The sequence below is a fragment of the Amblyomma americanum genome, chromosome 3 (genome assembly GCF_052857255.1).
Source record: "Amblyomma americanum isolate KBUSLIRL-KWMA chromosome 3, ASM5285725v1, whole genome shotgun sequence".
Classification (NCBI taxonomy): Eukaryota; Metazoa; Arthropoda; class Arachnida; order Ixodida; family Ixodidae; genus Amblyomma; species Amblyomma americanum.
In genome coordinates this window covers 140,216,331-140,238,335 of record NC_135499.1, presented here as the reverse complement: position 1 = coordinate 140,238,335, position 22,005 = coordinate 140,216,331, and the positions used below count along the sequence as shown (strand labels likewise).

At 43.8% G+C, this 22,005-nt stretch overlaps 1 protein-coding gene across 6 annotated transcripts in view; it reads right to left on the bottom strand.

Moving 5' to 3' along the window:
* Chd1 (chromodomain-helicase-DNA-binding protein 1) overlaps window positions 1-22,005 on the bottom strand; it is a 50,450-nt gene that overhangs the window by 20,919 nt on the left and 7,526 nt on the right. For 2 of the 6 annotated variants that reach the window (XM_077658054.1, XM_077658057.1), the window contains exons 2-18: window positions 20,361-20,538; window positions 18,901-19,187; window positions 18,368-18,426; window positions 17,932-18,189; window positions 16,425-16,564; window positions 15,434-15,662; window positions 14,210-14,310; window positions 9,616-9,797; window positions 8,970-9,097; window positions 8,081-8,297; window positions 6,852-6,941; window positions 6,250-6,440; window positions 5,509-5,697; window positions 4,547-4,700; window positions 3,523-3,747; window positions 2,011-2,160; window positions 102-250 (exon numbers count right to left, since the gene is read on the bottom strand). In XM_077658054.1, coding sequence (XP_077514180.1) covers window positions 102-250; window positions 2,011-2,160; window positions 3,523-3,747; window positions 4,547-4,700; window positions 5,509-5,697; window positions 6,250-6,440; window positions 6,852-6,941; window positions 8,081-8,297; window positions 8,970-9,097; window positions 9,616-9,797; window positions 14,210-14,310; window positions 15,434-15,662; window positions 16,425-16,564; window positions 17,932-18,189; window positions 18,368-18,426; window positions 18,901-19,187; window positions 20,361-20,514 — 2,903 coding nt within the window. In that variant the 5' untranslated portion in view covers window positions 20,515-20,538. Of the gene's footprint in view, window positions 1-101; window positions 251-2,010; window positions 2,161-3,522; window positions 3,748-4,546; window positions 4,701-5,508; window positions 5,698-6,249; window positions 6,441-6,851; window positions 6,942-8,080; window positions 8,298-8,969; window positions 9,098-9,615; window positions 9,798-14,182; window positions 14,311-15,433; window positions 15,663-16,424; window positions 16,565-17,931; window positions 18,190-18,367; window positions 18,427-18,900; window positions 19,188-20,360; window positions 20,539-22,005 lie in introns of all 6 variants that reach the window. The other 4 variants (XM_077658051.1, XM_077658056.1, XM_077658052.1 and 1 more) reach the window with 3 other exon arrangements.

Genomic DNA, 22,005 nt, shown 5'->3' with positions numbered 1-22,005 from the left:
ACGAGCACATTACAAAACAAATAATGCAGCCTCAACATTGTGTAGACCTTTCTTGCCATTCTCCCCTATGCAATGCAAATCAGCACAACAGGTCCACTCACCTTGACGGTGCGTTGCTCTTGGAGAGCACTGTGCGACCAGTCGTGTCCATACGCTGAATGACTAGATGGTCCAAAACCATTTTCCGCTTGGCACGTTCAATGATGTCTTCTTCGACACTGTTCTTGGTCACAAGACGGTAGATGTTCACCTGGTGGCGAACAACAGCAATGTGGGGAAAAATAAAGATCAGCCTCCCTTTGCAGTCACCAGCCCCTGCTTCCCAGAAATACTGTTCAAAGCAACCCGGAGATCCGCATTCTTTGATTCATGCTCCCGCAACATGGCAGGCCAAAGTGGATAAATACAGATGCAACAAAGTGCACACTGCGATGTTACTATATATAAGATAATGTCAGACCTTGAATCTATGAGAAAGCCATCTTACCACCTGCATAATGCCATAGCCAGTATACATTGAAAGAGATACAAAAAAGGTACAAAGAGGTACAAAAAGAGATAGCGGCATAGGCGACAGTGCAGTACATGGCCTACATATACACATATGTAACAAATGCGAAATAGCACACCCTGCCATTTAACTGTATTTCAAATACAGTTAAATGTCAGTTGTCATTTAGGGTGCTACCTTTTAGGAAATGAACTACACTACAACGTACACCAAAGCATGCACAGCTTAAGGGGGGAAACTGGTCTTAGAAAAAAATTTTTGTTAATGAAGTCACATGATGAAATCTTAAAGAAACATGTATTTCTGCAAGCAGATTCCAAATATGTGATTCAATTTTACGTAAAACAAGTCCTTGCGCACTTATGTAATAATGTAACTTTTTGCCAAGAACTTTCAATAAAGTTTGCTGCAGGAAACTTGCTAGAGCACAGGCCATTTGCTCATCTTGACATCAAGCAATGCAATAAGGGCCAAATTATTATCCTGTCTATCATAGAACCAGAGTTACACGGTTCTGAATTTGCCACTTCACAAACGGAAAGAAAAACTTGCATTCGTGATGATTTCAAAACACCTCCTACACACCTACAATAGGCAGGATGATCAATTTTACCCTTATTGCGTAGCTTGATAATCTAACAAGTTCCCTGCAGCAGAATTTCTTTCAAACTCTCCGCAAAAAGTTACGTACTGCATACGTGCACAAGGACATGTTGGACATAAAATTAAATTACATGCAGTACAATCTCAGCGATACGAACCCGGTTGATACGAATTTTGTGATGGTACAAATTCGTGAAATTCTCCAGCCAGTGTGCATTGTGTGTGCGGAATTTCGGATGTTCCGAACTCTCTCCCTCGGCTCTACGGATGATACAAACGCGCGAGTCGCGACCACAAGCACCCTCGAGCACTAAGCGCTGCCTGCAATTGCCGATATCACGATCGCTAATCGCGCGGTACGCACCACGCACAGTGAGCAGCGGTGCACGGTCCGCACATCGCCAAAGTAGCAATAGCTAATCGCGCAGTACGCACTGCACGCAGTGAGCGGCAGTGCACGGCGGTGCGCGACCCGCACACATCACCGAAGTCGTGATCGCTAATTGCACGGTGCGTACCACGCGCAATGGGCGGTGGTGCGTGGCCCACCCATCGCCAAAGTCGCGATCTCTAATCGCACGGTATGCACCGCGAGTAACGAGCTGTGGCCGCACAGCAGTGAATAAATTCCTTCAGCCGTAAACAGATCTGTGTGAATGCATTTACATGCTTCTGCATGCGAATTTTGTTCATTTGGATAATACAAAATTTCGGATGATACAAATTTTTTCGAGACACCGTGAGATTCGTATCACTAAGATACTACTGTATTTGGAACCAGCATGCAAAAATACATGTTCCCTGAAGAGTTCATAACTGTGACTTCATAACTTTGTAGTCTGGTGTGCAAACTGACAAACAAGCAAGCACAAAAACAACGTAGCATCCTGGTGTACCTGGTTCTTCTGACCAATTCTGTGAGCCCGGGCTTGAGCCTGAAGATCGTTCTGGGGATTCCAGTCACTGTCAAAGATGACCACTGTGTCTGCAGTTGCGAGGTTGATGCCCAATCCACCGGCCCTTGTGGAGAGCAGGAAACAGAAATCCTAGCAGGAAATAAAAACACACAGCCATACATCAGACCTGAGCCTTGATTACTTTTCAAAGCAGTAGGCATCCATGATGCCAGCATACCCCAAAATGAGTTCCTTTCACAGAACGTCACGCTAGAGAGGTAGGTGATCACAAAGCCATGCCTTCTGCCAGCATTATGAAGCTGACAATGCATCCATAGGAAATGAGAAAGCATAGAAGTATTTAAGTGCTCTCAGCTGTACTGGACTCTACATTTCTGTAGATTTTCCCAATTACAAAAATAAATTTAGAAAAATCAGCGCAAAGCACTTTCTTTCTACCTGTCTGTTACCTAAAAAACTGCAGAAAGTAGCACTATCAATTCTTTAGTACCTTTCTTGGTTTCAGCAACCAAAAGCCCTTCTGGCACATTCGCTTATCATGCATTACAGTGCTCTAGACACAGCCAACAGGCACGTGGGGGCCCGAGCACCGCTTCCCCCACCACTTTCCAAAATCAAGCTTAACCCCCCCCCCCCATTTTTTTTTTCAGCCATGCACCACATGACCCCCCCCCCCCGATACAAAAAAAACACCTTGGATCCCTTCTAAAAAAAATTTCTGGCAATGTGCCTGCAGTACCTGCACAGCAAAGTAGCAAAACCCAAAAATGAACTAGCATTAACACAAAATTTCTGGTTGAGTCCATTTCGTGCTTAATTAAAGCTCAGCCTGAAAATGCCTGAACAAGCCAAAAGCACTGAAACAAACAAACAGACCAAAGTACTCGGCCACCTGCAGCAAAGTCCAAACTAAAACCAGAAAAAAAATAGATGAGGGCACAGGAAAAGAGCAGATGTGTTTCCTCAGTATGTGTCCTGCCTGCTTCTTTCTTGAATTTTCGTGTCTTCATCTAGCTTTTGTTTGTTCTGCTTTTGTTGAGACGAGCACATATGTCGCACAAGCTCCTGCACCTTCATAAAATTGCTGCATCAAGCAGCCCTCTGCCTAACATGTGGTGAGCACCAAGATCTTGAACACTTGGTCTGCCGCAGCCAGAATTTCAATAAACACTGCAAGGCATTGCCAAGTACTTCAGGACTCCGCCAAGACCGCCCTGTGCCTGAAGCATGTCCTTAGACCCTGGAATGATGCAGCTTTGGCTGCATGGGACCAAAGCCCTACTAGCTTAACCTAGGGCCACGGGTTTGATAGGCACCCTCTGAAGTTCCTGGAGTGTGAAAGGGAGTGTGTTGTGTATGCTTTATTTCACCTTTCGCCTTTCCTTTTTTTAACCTCTTCCCTCACCCTCATCTGGAGTAGCATGCAAGGTTAACTACCAGGCACACCTCTGCTGTAATCATCAAAAACTCTCTCTCTCTCTCTCTGCATACCTGGGAAGCGTCAGCGTTGAAGTGATCAAGAGCCTGTCGCCGCAACTCGCCCTTGATGGAGCCATCCAGGCGCTGGAATGGGAACCGTCGCAGCTGCAGGTAGTCGGCTATGATGTCCAGCATGCGAACCATTTGCGAGAACACCAGCACACGGTGACCTGTCTCCCGCAGCCGGCACAGCAGCTTGTCCAACAGCACAAGCTTGCCGCTGCCCCGAATGATTTGCTGCAGTACAGACACAAGAGCAGAGGGGGTCAATGCCAAAACAGAGCTGACAACTCTGTAGCCACAGCCTTGTCCAACTACACACTTATTCACAGAGGATGATTCATATAATTAAAGGAACATAACTTTCACAGCGCTGTTGGTGGCCACCAGGCATGTTGGTATTATTTTATCTCTTGATTGACTAGCTGGATATAATTAAAGCTAATTAGTATTAACTGCCAGAGATACAAGAAAGTTGCTATTAAAAATCTGTCAGAACTCCTCAAAATCATCACTTCTACAATGGCATGCCACTTCTGATAACTTTTCCTCCTGTGAACAGTGCGCAAAAGATCAAAAAGTCTGTGGGTACTAATTTTCCTTGAAGATAAAGTGCATGGCAGATTGCACCTTCATTCACAGTTCTTCAGGGGCTAAGCAATAACACTAACCAAACTTAACTAGGTAATTGGTTGATTGCTGCACTAATTAAACTGTCAAAAACACCACCCAAGTTTTTATCGTTGCAAAGCAAACCTACACATCTTTTTTTTTAACTTTGCAGCAAGGAAGCAAAGCTTACCACAGGAGAACACAATCTCATCAGAATGCTGTCACTCATTGCATCCAATAACATGGGAAAAGCGGAAGTTTTTTGGTCATGTGCATACATGACCTCTGTTATTCCTCATGCCTACATATCTGTGAACTAATGTCAGAAGCACTAGCACATGACCATAGTATATTTTTGCCTTTTCCTTCTCATGTCTTTTTCTCAGCAGCTGTGGAACAGATAAAGGTGGCATAGAACACACACCTGCAGAGCGTCCAAATTGTTCGGATTTTCAGGCGGTCGAATGAGCATGGCATGGTTGCAGCATTTCTTGAGTTCCATCATGATGTTGATAAATCCAGACTGAGACCCCTTCAGGCCCTTTGTCAGTGCCTTGTAGTTTTTTGTCAAGATCCACCTGAAATCGGTGATGGACACAAGTATAAGCTCCCAGTTTTTCCTCAGCATGAGGCTGAGTAAAAGAAGGAAAAAGGATGCTTGTACAGTAGAACCCTACAGTTGTGCTTTCCAGGCTATTCCGCTGTTGTGAGCAAGTCACCCTGTAACTCCCGACAGAAACCCACGCAATATACAAACTTGACTCTTATGCCACAGCTATGACATCGTTCCTGTACCGTCGTTCCTGTACCGTACGTCACGTATGTCACCTCGCGCTACAGTGCTTTACTCCGTGCCCGGATTTTGACAGCCTACATTGAACGCACGTGTTACTGCGATGGCATGCCGGCCAAAGCTGGACCCTAAACTTCATCGGCACTTGACAACCACAGCATTCGGAGGCTACCAGCGCACTGCCCCACGCAGATGCCTGGTGCAGATTCAAAGCAGGCTAGCCCCAGTGCTGTGCCATAGCCTCCAAGATTTGTTATGGCAAGCAATAATTTGAAAGGCCACCTTGGCAAAGATTCAAATTACTGTACAATTGAGAATTTGAAAATTGCAAATTTTTTCAACTGGTTACTGCTGGATTACAATTTTGAAACCGAATATTCATTCACCCCTGCTTTTAATGGTTTCCTGTTGGTAAATGCAATGCAGAGCTCAAATTAATCCACATAGGCTACGCAGGTCTTGTAAGTTGCAAAAGGCAATGATGCAATGCTCAAGGAAACAGAAGCTTCAAATTGCTGGTTCTGTGTCAGACCCTTCACAGGTTACATTTTAGTGCTATGTCAAGACACACCACAAGGTGTAGGAGGTCTTACTTGTAGTACTGCTTCTGCACACTGGTCATTTCAACGCGGAGGATCCGCTCAACCTTCGCCGGCAATGACTTCTCAACATCTTTCTTAACGCGCCGCAGAAGGAAAGGTTCCAGTTGTTTGTGCAGCTTGGTGTAGCCTTTTTCAGCAGACTCCTTATGCTCGACTTCAAAATCCTCCCAGGAATCAAATCTGCAAGGATGAAAAAGCAGTGACCCGAATTGAGCATTCATAAAATCCACTGCCACGCACTGTCCATCAGAGTCAAACACTACCAAGAGCTTCAGAAATGAACGCTATGAATATGTATAAAAATGTTCAAGCATTGCTATGCTTAAAAGATGAAATTTCAGGCATTCTTTGCATGTGCATCCACAAGTTGAATGCCTATAACACTGCTGGCCTTTTATGATCAGCAACATCTGCTGCTACACACAGCCAAACAGAGTTGCAAAAATCTCATTTGGCATCGACATTTCACAATGCTGAAATTAACAAAATTTCAGGGCAGAAAAGACACCACCATATCCCCAATATCCCCATATAAACCAACGGTCATAGCAGCTTCAGCTGAAATAGCAAATCACAACTAGTATTGACTCCCATGCTTTTCCTTCTTCCTGACACAGAACTAGCCTAACCGCTAGCATGTCAAAGCAAATAGAACACCTTCAGACAGGATTAATATCGCAAAAAATATCACCTATACTAAAAAAATATGAATGCAAAGAAAGGACAGCATACTTCTGAGGCATGATGAAGTGAAGGAGAGCCCAGAGCTCCTTCAATGAGTTCTGCAATGGTGTGCCAGTAATGAGGAGCCGGTGGTTTGTGTCAAAGTCAAACAGTGACTTGTAGAGGAGAGAGTCATCATTCTTGAGCCTGTGCGCTTCGTCCACTCCCAGCACAGCCCAACTGACATTGCCCAAGAAGCCCTGCAGAAAGCATACATGCCACATGTAGGCGATAGAAGCACAAACACAAAGGATTCTTTTGTTTTTGTAGCAGACAGAATCAATGAGGAAAAGCACCATGGCAAAAACTACATTCAGCCATTTCCTTGTGAAACAAAACAAGCTAAATGTGACAAAGTAAAACCATTTCTTGTGCACCCAGTTTAACCCCAACTTTTAAGTTCTCCCTTCTGGTTTTTACACCGTTGGCATGATGCAGTAAACTGCACCACCAATCACCAACGCCACAGCCAATAACCCCCAGTGCATAAAGGGAACCTTAGCGTGACCAATATGTCTACCTCTTTATGACCTTCCCATGTTCCATGGTTTCGCTCCACAGAGTTTGACATGACTGCTCATGAAAAGAAAAATGTTCGCCACAGCACCTACCTTGTCCTTGAGGAGAATTTCATATGTTGTCAAAATGGCGTTGAATTTCAGTCGCTTGTTGCCTGGATGTTGCCATTCATTGTCCCGAATCTGGAATGCAAGATATTCTGCCATGAATCACCACACAGGACATGTTTGCCAGCCTCGCATGAATGGCTACTGCTTCTTTCATTTCCGCATTTCTTAGACATTTTATGCTACAAGCGTGAGCTGTTCACGCTGCTCTCTTTAGAATTAGAATTACAACGGGAAGAACAGTTTGTATCACTGTTTCCAGAGTGGCACCTTTAAAGCCCTTTAACTCAAGTTCCATGATAGGCAGGACAATAATTTTACCCTTTTTACACTCCTTGATGTCATGAAAAGGTAATGTTATGCATTTAAGCAAGTACCCTGCAGCAAAATTTCTTAAAATCTCTCTCCAAAAAATTACATAACATATTGCATAAGTGCAGAAGGACTAGCTTTACATGAAATTAAATCACATGTTTAGAATTGGCACACAAAAATACATGTTCCCTGAAGATTTCATAAGAGCGACTTCATTAATAAAATTTTTTTTTCAAAGACCAGGGTTCCCGCCTTAAACAACCAAATAAAGAGCAGAACCCGACACTTGCCAGTTCTGTGTACTATTAACCAGTGATTTTTCTCAGCTTGTGTGGTTATACAGAGTTATGCAAACTCGATAAGCTGCTTAATACTACAGCAAAAGCTCGTTAATTCGACCTCGAAGGGGACTGGAAAATTGTTCAAATAATCGAATGGGTGCTAGAATGAGCAGCCATTGTGCTCCGCGCTACTACACGTTTGTGGCGGGCAATTCCAAGAATTAAAGTCATGTGGCCCGAATGGCAAGTGAAATAAACTGATCGGCCAGTCATGTGCCAGAAACAAGAAACAAGTGCCAGGGTCTCATAGTTCTAATTAACCGTAGGAGATGCACTTTTTTTAATTATCAGCAGTTTCCTCGATTGAAACACACAGGGCAACGCCAGGACCCAGGCATCAGTTCGAGTTAACAAGCTCTTACTATAGCAAGAGCCCCCTCCATTGCAGCAATAATTCACCAGACTGCAGATATCCGACAAAAGGAACAAATACTAGTTCGGCTAGTCAGCTTCTGGGTGGAAGATTGCACCAATTTCCAGCAGTACACAATATTGCGCTGGCATGGCATGCACGTCATCAATAATTTCAGCTCAATGAGATAAGTCCCTGGGCCGTACCACAGTGCGAGAAGACACGTCACCGAGGTAGACGACCACATTCATGTCAGGTGACCACTGTGCAAACTCCTTCTGCCAGGAGGCCAGTGTGGACAGGGGAACCACCAGCAAGAAAGGCCCATAAAGAGCATGCTGGTGGAACAGGTACGTCAGGAAGCTGATGGTCTGTATCGTCTTGCCCAGGCCCATCTCGTCCGCCAGGATCACTCCATTCTCCCTGCACCGCCAAACAACAGTCGGACCTCAGCACTCTCTTCTTCTTCAGCTGAGCTGCTTGCGACACTTGTCGCTACCCTTTGCCCAATTCAGTCCAATACGTGTTAAGGCTGTTACGTTCAAAATCTAAAGATCCTTTCTTTAGAATTTTGTGTTTTAAAGCGACAGCTGTTAAGGGCACATTCCCCAGTTCTGCAAAGGCACTGGCGTAACACAAAGAACAAACCATGTGCATAGGCATGGTAACTGGCAATAAATTTTTTGTTGTTGTTTTACTGTACTGCCTAGTAATGTACAACTAGTTTCTGTAATAGCTCTGAGCCTTGAAAGTATATATAACAACAAATAAAACTAATTAACTAATAACTACATGACGAGGGCTAAGAGTAATCCGTGTAAAGCACCTCTGCTCCCAATACTGCCTCACCTGCAGCGTTTCCTCACTCCGGCCCCTGAGGCAACACAGCTTGCAGAGCACTCTTTTCTGCGCGAAGCACATTGCTTGCAAGCAGAACACCATATGAATCGAGAAATGCAATGGCCAAGGGACCATGGCTCACAAGCCTTCATTTATGGAAAGTGGCTTCTGCACGCCTCTTCCCCATTTATTGATGCCCTAGTTTTGTGCAATGCCTACTCATGCTCTACATAATAGTAAACACTGAAAACTCACTTGCACCATGAGTTAGCCAGCCAGTTGAGACCTTCCAACTGGTAGTCTCTGAGTTCCAGCTTTTGGGGGCCACCAATGTAAGATGGCTGAGTCTTCAGGGGAGTAAACTTTGGGCGTACTTTCAGCACCTGTCAGAATTTGGGCAAATGTTGTCAGCAAAAAGCATGTAGACTCTGTCAACAATTGTAACATGCAGTCAATACAGCAGCAGAAATGCGGTGATTCAAGCACAATGTGTTGGCATACCAGCTCCCATCTTTTCCCCTGCCATGAATGCTCCATGTAGGCTCACAACATTTAGACACCTAATGAGTATTACTTGTTGAAAACTAGGAAGCCTGGCTGTTTAATGCAACAAAGCTTCTCTGCTCCTAGTCTTGTGGCTCGCTAGTGTTACTACCTTATACAAGCCCACATTTTTAGTCTCCTCTAGACAACATGCTTGTTATGCTTGTTTTTCCACCAAAATGTATGACCAACAGAATTACAATGCATCTGTATTAAAAAAGTAAATAAATAAATAAATCTAGAACAAGAACAGTTCCCTGCCTGACCATCGTCCACTCTGAAGAACAAAAAGCCACCAGCACAAACAAGAAGTACTAGCGCTGCTAAGTGTCATGCCACCTTTAGGCGACACCCGTACCTTGCAGACTTTGCTGGGAATCTTCTGCGATTTCTGCCGGGCATGGTACTGGTCAATGATGTGCTGAAACTTGCGCTTGATCAAGTTTCCGTCCTCCCAGGTACAGTCTGAGTAAGGCAGGCCGTCCCACTTGCACAGGTAGTCCATCTGCTCTGCCTCTCCACTCTTGGCTGGGGCATGCGCTGCTCAACAGGACAACCATGGACAGAAAAGAAGAGAGAAAAAAAAAAAGAGGCCACACATTCAAGACGGCTGCTTTCGCATATACAACGCACCTACCTGATGCCCATAAAATGAGCTTGATATGTTACCCAGTTGTGGAAGAAGGCTTAAGAGACATTCTACTGTCACAGACAAATACTATGAAAACTTTGGCATGTTCTGGTAGACCTTGCTCGATGGTGGCAATCACGAGTATGGAGAGTTACTTCACTGACTATTTTTCGTGTCCCCGACGCCACGGTCCGCAGACGCCGTCTACCATAAGAAAACGGGACCGCCATACCATAAGGAAAATATTAGCCTTTAAATTGTTCTGCTATATTTCTCAAGTGTCACAACCCGGTATTCATTTATGTGGGCAAATAACTTTCATTAGCAAAAAAAAAAAAAAAAATTGCCGATAGAAGTCGGCAAGTAGGAAGTGACATAAGACTGACATCTCAAAACTTCTATAAGCTTAATACTCAACCACATAAAGCATTTTTCTGTGCCTGTATAGTATTAGTGCACATCACGAGAAAAAAACGAATTCAATTTAGTACGTGTCCCAATTAAGCCTTTTCAAGCACGCTGCTACCAACTTTGATATGGTTGTCACACAAATGACTCCACTGACTTATGCTGTTGCAAACTCAGGTATGGATGCTTCTCTTGCCAAAAATCACTGAGTGGCTCAACACATCCATTAGATCTGCGTATGCCAACTGTCAGGGGCACAAACATTAGAGGCAATAAAAAAAAACACTGAATTCACGGTTTCTCAGTGACACTATATCTCTCAACTTCGCTTCACCCATATAAGCCTATTATACACACTCTTTATGCAGCCGCCATTCAAAACAAGCTAAAAAAATTACACAGCTCACTAACACTGCCAAGAACTACCTACTGTGTAAGACTGCTATAGTGTGACTGCTCTCATCAGCTCGGTCATGCCAGCCGCAAAAGATGGGCTATGCTCTTCTGATAGGTATTTCTCTGAACGCTTCCAATTGCCATGGCGCTTTTTGGCCATAGATGCCCTTGGACCGTAAAAAAAATCCATAATCACCATAAAACTTCCAATTAAAAAAATGTGACTGAAATTACATGCCAATTCATATGGTGGAGACCCGCCACGGTGGCTCAGTGGTTAGGGCGCTCGGCTACTGAGCCAGAGCTCCCGGGTTCGAACCCGACCGCGGCGGCCACGTTTCGATGGAGGTGGAATGGAGGTGGAACGCAAGGGCACCCATGTGCTGTAGGATGTCAATGCATCCCTAGATGGTCCAAATTATTTCTGAGTCCTCCACTATGGCACCTGTTCCTATCTTCTCTCACTCCCTCCTCTATCCTTTCCTTTATGGTGCACTTAGTGTCCCAGGTGTGAGACAATTAATTACTGCACCATTTCCTTTCCTCAAAAAAACCAATATTCGATTCATATGGTGCATGACACTGGAACAGAGACACATTGCTCAGCTACTGTCCACAGCTAATAATTGAGCCAGTACAACAACAACTAATTCCACAGGCAACAGCAACAAGAACAAATAACACTGTTCAGGGGACTCGAGGAGGGAACATTGAAGATGGTGGTGATTGTGGTAGTTGATGGAAGGGCAGGGATGATGATTGCATGTTTACGTGAGTCCTTTCAGCAGCAGCACAAGTGCACCAGATCATTTGCCAGTCTCCCAATGCTACCAGAAAAAAACTACAAACAAGCAGCTGCCACACACTCACAGCTAGATGCAAGCACCGCCCTTGGCTGTGGTCAGCAGCAAGAGTACAAGTTACCATTACTTGCGGCCTGTGCACTTTAGGTTCCTAAACTACCAATCAAAAGCAGGGCCAAACTAAACAGAACTAGTAGTTGTGTTTCTAAATGTTCAAGTTTAAGTTTATTGTCGTGAACTGTCAGTTTCCTAAGGTAATGCAAACAAAACGAATTTGATGGCAGAGCCTTTATCCTACTCATCTCATTTGGATGAGCAAATCGAAATGTTAACTGTAAAACACCCATCTAATTCCTACTAAATAGGCAAATTTTCTCCCAAACAGTTTCACGCATCTGCATGCACTGCTCCAAATAACCCTAGTAGGAACTATTCAGCCAGGGAAACCAAATAAAAGAGGCTGGTGATTTGGTCACACATCTAACTGATAAAATTATCCGAGCATCCCACGTTAAGTGTCCTTGCACAATGAACAAATTTTGCCATTCTCAACACTAATTAAACATAATTTTACTCCAAATGATGACGAATGCAGCCTAAAGTTGACAGATGACCATATTTCAAATGGTTGCGTGTATATTGTGAATACAAGCAGCTTTGCCGAACAGAAAGGGCCTATTTGGCTCTGACATCAAGCAAACCCCAACCACAGCATGCAAAAAGATAGATCAACCGCTTGGCTCACCAGCGAAGAAAAATAAGATAACAAGAGCTTTACAAATCAAAGCTACCCTCCTAGTGCGCCTAACATTTTGAAGCGCATGCAGCTAAGAATTTTTCATGAAACTTATTAAACAGAATGTGAGAGGGTCTAAGAAAAAGATATAAGCAGCTACAATAGCAAGGAAAATAAAATTTAAAAAAGAAGACAGAAAATGCCAACCATGGTAAGGGAAAAGTGCCTTTCAGGTCTAAGCAATACACAGCATAAGGCCATCATAACTTGCACATTTACAACTTGCACATGTTTACTGACGGAAGATGACAGTAGAATGGAAACTCCCACAGCTCACATTCTGTGCTTTACAAGCTGAGTAATGACAGACAACTAGAAATTGACTGTCTAAAAAAAGGAACATCCTTCAATAAAAACTAATGTGCTGCAATACTGTACACCACATTCTGTTTAACAAGTTTACTGGACAGAGTCAAAGTGAACTTGAACAAAAGCAGCCCATTGATTCTTCTAGGAATATGGAAATGATGACATATTTCTACATTCACCTGCACAAAGAACGCCGACAGCTGCCTCACATACTCCTACGAAGTTCCACATTCTCATGTTTTTAAACCTCACAGCTAATAAAAAATTGTCATAAAATGGCATGGCAAGCACTGCTCTACAATATGATGGTTAAGTAAAAGCACTTAAGATTTCACATGCTAACCAGACAGTGAGAACTTGAGTCAAAAAGGAGGCAAATAAGGCACCCCAAAACCTAAGATTAAGATACAATGCTTTCTTCCTTTGCTAAGTCTAAGCAAAAATTTGCATAATCATAATAATCCTTGACCCACCTTGAGCAAAGACTATAAAATACCTTGTGCCATGCCACTCTTTGGCTGCAGATGCCCTTGCACCATAAAAAAAATCACTACCATCATCGCATAATCCGTGGACAAGCAAGAAATCAAAATGCCTTGATTACCATGTGAAACCTTTAGAAGCTTCTTCTCATGATTTAACGCTTGTACCAATTACACTACATTACACGGCATGGAAACGAAGTAAAACTTGCCAGCATATCTTAACCTATGTCACACTGCACTTCCTTTGAGAGAAAAACATATGCAGCAAAACAGTAGCAATTCAGATGCATGCGACTTGCTTCGGCTGTCATCCAAGAGATACAAGAGCATGCTCTGGGGCACAAAAATGGTGCCTATGGCATGTATACAAGGATAGAAAGCCTGATGTAGCATAAAATTGCAAATAACCTACAATGCCTTTGCCCTCCCCCCACAGGCTGAACCTTAATGCTCCACTGAGTGCTTCAGACTGCCATTAAAGGTCACAGAGAGCCTTTAAAACCAAAGCAAAGTCATCTGTTCAGCAAACAAGGGCAAGGCATCTTTGTGTGCAAATTGCACAGCCTGGTTGGGCTCTCTCAAACTCCCACTCACGGACAAGTTTCTCTACGCTGCTACTCTCAAAGTAGAGCAGGGATAATGACTGCACATTTACAAGAGTCCCCTCAACAGCACAAGTGTGCCAGATCATTTGCCAGCCACCCAATGCCAGGAATAACAACAAGGTCATAGCCGGCGACATTCTGCACATTCCTGATATAGCTTGGCAACCAACATAAACTATCATGTAAAAGCCAAAATGCATGCTACGTAACCTTCTCTCTTGTGTATCAGTAGCGACACCATCGACGAAAAAAAAACACCACTATGGGCACAGGCACGCCTGTTGCATGACCGCAGGAGCAGGCAGACCACAGCCACCCTGGAGCAAGCACGTGAGCATGTGACAGCCGCTTTCCTCATTCACCCTCTGCGTTCAACACATCTCATATCCCTTTGCTTGCAAGCAGCACTCGTGAGCAGCCAGCATGCGCACCATGCCAAGTGTAAACATGCAAGCATCCATAATGAGAATGAGAGGGGGGAAATGGGGGCACCTTCGTCGAGTTGTGGTCGCAACTCACAAATAATCCTCTCCACTTGCATGTGCTTGCCCTGAAGCTCCTCGGAGAGCTCCTGCTGGCACTCGAAGTACTCTATGTCCTCGGGGGAGGCATTGTCCCGCCTGCAAAGTGCAAGGAAGAGGCAGGTATGTGTGCAAGCACGCCCATACCTCAATGTGGCAGTGGCATGCAACACAGCTAGCGAAAATAAATGTTTCCTAAAGAAAAAAAAAAGAAATTCTCTCTAAAAATCCAATCCCAGTCTGTGAAGTAGTGCCCAAGAGCATCACTTAAAAGTGACACTGATGTTAAGGACAGCCAACAGCATCCCACTGCATTGGATCTAGTGTTTAATTGTAACTCTTTTATTAAATGTGTAAGTAGTGGTCACAATGGTTGTGCTAACAGCAGCGGCACACGTCTCTTGGTCTCAACAATACCCAATAACCTCAAAGACCACCAACTACCACCGGAAGAGCTCCACATGGCATGCACACAAAGCTAATGCCTCCAGTGAAATCCAATAACAAACCTCATTTACACACACAAATTCGTAGCTGAAGATCCTTGAGAACACCATTGAAGCAATTAAGATAATACCTAGTTCCTAAGCAGCAAAACGACTGCCGCATTCCACATTTCAGTGCAACAGTTTCTAGAAGTCGCACAAAACAAGGTTGCAGAGGAGTATTAACAGCATCAATGTGGTTTGACCTTAAAACTCATAGAAGAGAAAGTTTTCAGGATGTCACACACTTATCAACCATCCAGGTAGCCTGGCTTTTTCAACATGTGGAATGGAAAGGTGCATGCTGAGCTAGTATTTAGGTTACTCACCACAAACCCTGCATTTTTTGCTCATAGTTTGTCAGCGTTTGTTCAGAATTACTAATATAAGCACAAATATTACAAAAACACTAAGAGTTGGGGAGCCGGATAGTGAATCATGGCATGCGTAAGACTGCAACCACGCAGCTAGGTGCAGTGAAAAAGAGATAGCCGACTGAATATTCTGCGCATGACATAGGAAATGCATTACAGTGGAATCTCAACTGAAACAAGCTTAGTTCAAACCTTTAGGTTATTCGTACTAATGTTCCTGCCAATGCTAACCGTAATAGAAAGGCTCCCCCTCAACTCAGATTTGAGCTTGTACTATCAAGAGTTGACTACACTGAATACTTAAAAGTCTCTTCCCCCAGTCTGTGCCCAGAAACGAGATGGCATGGAGTAGAAGCTCCTTACCAGTGCCGCAGCTCATCCTCCCGCTTGATGTAGTTCTCCACCTTCTTGAGGCCCTTGACCTTTTGCTCCTGCAGCGTCTGTAGGCTCTCCCACGTGTTGTGCAGGTGTGACCAGCCCTTCCATTTGATCAGGTACTGTGTCTCCTTCTCGGCCTCTGGAAGGTCAGCTGCGCCGGCATTTGGGTCGCCAAACTCTTCCACAGCATACACTGTAGTTGAGGCCCCTGTCACTGCGCAAAAGAGAGACAGACACACTGAGCCTGCTTGGGGAAATGTAAACAGAAGATGGCTGCTTTATCCGGAAATAACGGCACTGAGAATGAAGCTAGCTACCACACCAATAAGATGGCATGAAACCAGGACTAATCTCATATGCTGCAAGATGTCACCTGGTGTACTTGCCAAATTTTGCGCTCTAAAATTCAAGACTCCTCCCTTTGCTATACAGAGAGATGCACAGATAGTTTCAGTACATATTCTACAGCTGATTATTTATAGTCCACATCTTCCATCGCTTCAGTACACACAATGCGGAATACCACTGTGAACTGTGCAAGATTTATGTCAAACTCCATTATCAGGTAGTCAGCTCCCAAGTTCAGCAAGGACTAAGAAGATGTGGAAAACAGTGCTCAATGAGGATGAGAATCTTTCCCCCGCTTCCATACTGAACCGAAGTCAAGCCAAGCTGAGAGACAGTACGGACTATCACAAATTCTGGTCATGCCCTTTAGTCACTAGTCACCTTGAATACATGACAAAGGGCCGAGTCAGAGTGAAAAGAGAAGGAAATTAAACTTGCTGCAAAGATCAGTTTAATCAGTGAGCTCACTTAGGATGGTAATGCTGGTCTGCCTTCCAGCACAGTCAACATCCCTTGGACAGCTTAAAGAATTAGCTCACCCACCCCATCCCCCTTGTGGTCAGCTTCTGCAACAAAATGCAACTTGACAGAACATGAAATGGGGTAAAGAGAAAGAGCGTGTGCTCACCTCCTTTCTTACCAACACGATGATCAATCACTCTCTCAACAGTTTCAGAATTGGAGGTCTCAGCAGCAGCCGCTTGCTCATCATACTCCACCTCCACAAGGTCATCCGATCCAGTCTCCTCAGCACTCTGCTCCTTGTAACTGCACAGTTGAAACCAAGCCATGAAAAATGATCTCGGAGGCACAAATGGGACACTTAGACACATGGAAAGATTAACACCAGTCAAATATACACCATACCTGAAACAAAACACAGATAGCTGCAGGGAGTAAAATGAAAGGAAGACAGTAAGATGCAGTCAGAGTTATGAGATCACTCAGTAGTGGAGCTTGATCAACTAAGTGAAGAAGGATAAGTAACTATGCAAGGAAACTTCTTAAGTTTCGTCCCTTCAGCACTGTGAACAACTGCACTGAAACACTCCACCCTATATGTCACAAACCGTGAAAATGAAATTATCATATTGCATTACAACCTAACAGAGAGGTGAGGCACCTGAGTCAAAGGCCATTTCTGAATGTACCAGCAGGTAGCAGTGACCACGTGTATTAACTCACTTCACAGCATCTGTGCAGGTCCTTTTCAGAGAACACTTCTTTTCAGACCCCATGTGATGTACCATGCACATGCGCTTCACTGCTTACACAAAAGTCACAACTAGATACAGTGTCACTGTGCTCTTGAAAGTATGCTTAAAAAAAAATAAAAGGCACTGAACTTGGCACATGGTTCAAGTAATCTTGCATTCTGGACTACAATGCAGTGTCACAACACTTTTCCCATTGTGAACGAGTTGTGTTTATGGTGAATGCTCTATTACAGCCTAGTAAACCAATACTGATGGTTCATACTTGCCCTGCTTTGTGCTTTGCGTTAGCTTTAGAAGTAAACTTGTGAAAATATGACCTGTCCTTGAATCTTAATAACAGGAGTATGCAGTGACTTCCCCCAATGAATACCTTCAAAACAAAATATTCTTGAATACCCTGAATGTGACTAACTTAAAATGTAGGTGCTGATATTCTGAAAGAACAGAAGTTGTATGCACTGGGTGGAGCTAATGTTCCTATATGCAGCATGTGGGCTATAAGGAATGCCTAATTTTAATCATCCAGAGTTCTCAGCATGTGTAAAGTCCACAATAATGTATCATATTGTGCTTGATGATAAAATCGCTTCTGCTCCTAACCAACTTGCAAAATTTACAGAATGATGTTGGAAACTAAAAATCCACCATCCATTTATAATGTATTTGGGGCATACAACAGATACATATTCTCTGCCAACAGCATGGTCCTTGATTGAGAGCACTGCACAAAAAGGTTCCAATGCCTTCACTGAAAAGCAGCCCAAAACCTACTTTGAAGAAATAGCAATAAGTGTCAGGAAAGACAAAAGAGCTCTAACAAGCGGTGGCATTCTTAACGCACTGTTGCAAAAAACACAGCACGAAAAAATAAAACAAAAGGCAGATGCCACATCCATTCTTGCAGCCTTCAAGACATACCTGACTGCCTTCGCAGCCCGTCGCGTCCCCTGCCGCTTGCTGTCATCATCATCATCGTCACTATCGTCATCTGACGACGGCTCCTCGGAGCTTTCGTCAGAGCTGTGGTAGTTGACCCGGTTGGTTGACCGCCGCTGCGATGTGGCAGGTGGTTTCCGCTTGGGAGGTGGTGCACGCTTGGGAAGAGCTTTGCGTGGGCGCGCCGCTGTGTCACTGTCGTCACTGTCACTGTTGCCGCTTGACCGCCAGTCAGCTGAACTGCTTGCAGAGCCAGTGAAATTAGAAGACAAATACGTAACATATTAATCTCACAAATAACAGCAGTTACACATTCTTGGCCTGAAACCTGGGCACCATATTGGCGGCATTTACAGCAAGGACTGCTAAAGAAAGACATGCAGAACATGAGAAACCAATTGAATAATCGGGTACTGACGCTTTGCGGGATCGTGCGTTGCCACGAGACGCCTTCTTCGTGTCGCTACCTTCAGACTCCTAGAAACAATAAGAGCACAGAAAAAAGAACATTCAGTCTGTGAAAAAGCTTGAGTAAGTTTAAATATGCCACAGAATAACGTTCCATGCGTGCCCTCACTGTACAAAAACAAGGGGTAACAGTAACAGCCACTCATTGGTTCCACTTTTAGTGGGCCGCTCTTGACGATAAAGCTGGCATCAGTTGGTGAAAGGCTGACCTTACTGGTTTGCTTGCCTCTATGAATGCTTTAAGACTGGCAAGTCTGATGCACTGGCCACGTAAATATGCAATCATACACCATTCCATCATGGGGTAAGATTTGCGAGTTACATACATAGGAAGCTGATGGGTGCTTATGATGATAGATGCAGTGACATCATCACAATCATGGCTCAATGTGCAAAGATCTCCACAAGGTTCAGGAAACACTAACATACAGGGCATGGAAATTTGACCACATAATCGTGCATGCACAAGTGAAAGACACTCACATCAATAGTGTAACGCTCCGGCTCTTTGCGGCAACGACCTGACCGTCGCACGCCATACATGTCGGGGTTCTCGTCCCAGACTTGCTTGAGAGGACGTGCATTGCCCGACCGTTTCCGCCGCTCATCTCGAGAACTTTCGTCCTGAGCTGAACTCTCAGATATCCGGCGCTGCTGGGAAGGAGCACTGGGGGCATCACTCTCAGCATCAGAATTGCCGCTGTCGCTGTCAGAGCTGGAAGCTTGGTTGCTTCCAGAGTCACTGCCGTTTCTGTCATCATCATCTTCGCCTGGGGGTAAAAATAAAAATAAAACCAAGAAAGGTGGAGGTTCGCAAGGGCCGCAATGTGGGCATTTTCACTAGTGGCCCATAAAGGTTGCACTCTAAGGTCCGCACCCACTATCATAACACCTTTATGACGTTCATAACACAACTGGGTGCCCTTCCTCCCTGCAGAGCAAACCCACACAATACAGTTTGTCAAGGCGACTGTCCCCAGCTATTTGCAACATATTCCTTTTACACCAAAAAAAGAGCTGCGGCTAATATGTCGCATTTAAAGCAATACAGAAATACAGGATTCACTTCACTTATTCATACAAAAATCTCAAAAAAATAACTTTGCAGGAACAGAAATGCACATCAAATTTTTGGTGAAAACAAAGAAAAATGAAAATGCAATAAAAATGTAGTTGAAACATTAAAATATATTAAATTTCGGACACAATTACACAGCTAAAAATGAAAAGGATAAATGACATTTGTGTCTAGCTTCCAAATGCAAAAAAAAGGGGGAGGGGGGGGGGGGGGGGGCATCATATGCAGCCCAAATTATGCCACATTTTAACAGCTGGTCCACCGAACAATGCTGCATGCTACTGGTTGACTTTCCCTCAATGGCCAGTGCACCCTGCTTGAAAGAACACACGAGACCAATTCCATAAAGTTTTTGTTTATGATAAAATCCAATAGGTGGACCACTTGTGACTCTCCTGACATTTGTTCAACAGCAAAAGACGCTTTCATTACCAAGAAATTTAGAGTTCAAAGTTTTAACGTTTCTTTAACGCCACTTTAATATATGACAACATGTACTATGTCATCATCAGTAATGTGACATCAGTAATGAGGACACTGGATATCAATCACAAGTCTGCTTTGGTGCTTCTTTTTGCCTTTTTTGTGCAATAAACACACAATGCGATTGCAAAATAAGTTACCACAGTATTAATCCAACTTATATTCCAAGTTCTTTTCACGCCACTGCTCTTTATTAGTGAAAATGGCGCGCGGTGGCAATAAGAGCGTATTAGAGCTCCACATTTAGTGAAGGTAGCTTTTCTGCCATTAAAAACCAATAATTCATCAATCTAGGAAACTTCAATTGGCCTTTTAAGAATAGGGAGCTCACGTAACACTAAGTGGCACTGCCAACAAAGACAGAAAAAACTTCATGGCCTACCTGTCCTCACTGTCTGGTTACTGGAGTCTAGCTTAGGTGAGGCAGAGGCTGATTTTCGGCTTTGCATAGCAGAGCTAGACTCAGAGCATGAGCCCGAGTCAGAGTCACTCTCGGACGCATTGGAGCTGTTGCTAGCAGCATCCGATGCGTCCATGGTGCCTGCCGGCAGGCTGGTTCACTGGAATGACAGCAACAAAAAGATAGAAAAATTCAATTTGCCATCTATTCCCAAGACTGTGACACACAGTACACCCATCCTGACAAGCAAAAATTTTCCAAGATAGATCACAGTGGTGACAGTGATGATAAATCTGCAACAAGGTCACACGTAGGACGGCCAAGTCAAGGTCACCTGCGCTCATGGCACTGCCATTTTCAGAGAATGTAGCCATGTTTTGAGACAGACACCAAAAGAAAAAAAAACAGCAATATCTAGCAAATTTTAAGCATTTATCACCACATATTTTTTTTTTCATGTCTCCAGTACAAAACCATGAACGTGTTTCAACATATGCAAACAAATCTGATACCAACTACAGTGGCTTCAGTGGCAAACAGGCTGCAATCACCTTTTAAGATGATTTCGTAAGGGGGAGGTACATGGCAGCCAGCAACCTCATCATGTTGCACTAACAAGCACATAATTGATATGATAATACTGCCAACTACTTTTCAGCACTAAATGTATCAGCAAACGTGAGAAAAAAAAAAAAGGACTGCCCTACTGTGCACCCTGTTGCTGTTCCTATTGTGACAGCATTGTTTATCTAGGGAGCCGAAAGCATTTAGTCAAATGTGCTGCACCAAACAAGATCCTGCTGTTCCTCATTCTGACCATTTGAAGCCACTAGCAAAATTTTTTTCTACTGCTCTGTTAAAGTCACAAACAGGTTTTTTTTTTCTAGTTTTATCACTGAAAACAGACCTGCATTTGAGGCATTAGGCATACGAGGGAAAGTGCCATAAAGTGCCTAAGCAGGGTATTTGTGCATTGTTAGATCAGTCTGCTTTTACAGCACATCTGACCTAGCAAGCTTGCGACCTTCTTATGTGCTACAACTGCCTTTCACCCCTGTGGTCATTGCCCCACAAGCCCCAAACAGTGTAGGACGCTACAGATGAAGAAGGAAGCGTGAACATGCGTTTTGCAAAAAGTGTCATTCATCTCAACTGCACTAATGTTTTCAAAACCTCCTCCCTGTCCAGGTACTCTGATAAAGGCTTGCTGGCCACACATGTAAACATTATTTTTTGGTGCACGAAAAAAAAAAAAAACCTAATTCCTCACTTTCCTTCTAAACACTAAATGTGCTGAAGAAAATGGGGGGAAATGCCTACACCAGGATCAGCTGACACAGTGCCCATAATATGAGTGCCTTTGCCATCGATGTAAGATGTGTTGATTGCACTTTTTTTCACTAGTGCTAGAATACCAATCAAATGTTAAACACTGCTCAAGTGCAACATGAAGCTCAAATTCAATACACAAGCCACATGATATTGTTGACCAGTGCTGCAATGCGCAGAGTGTATGGTTCCAATCCAGCTTAAAAGATAGTAATAGCACTTTCTTGGGCTGGTACCCGTTTGGCAACGGTACATCAAAACAAAATGCTACTGAAGATAAGACTAATTTAGCTTACTG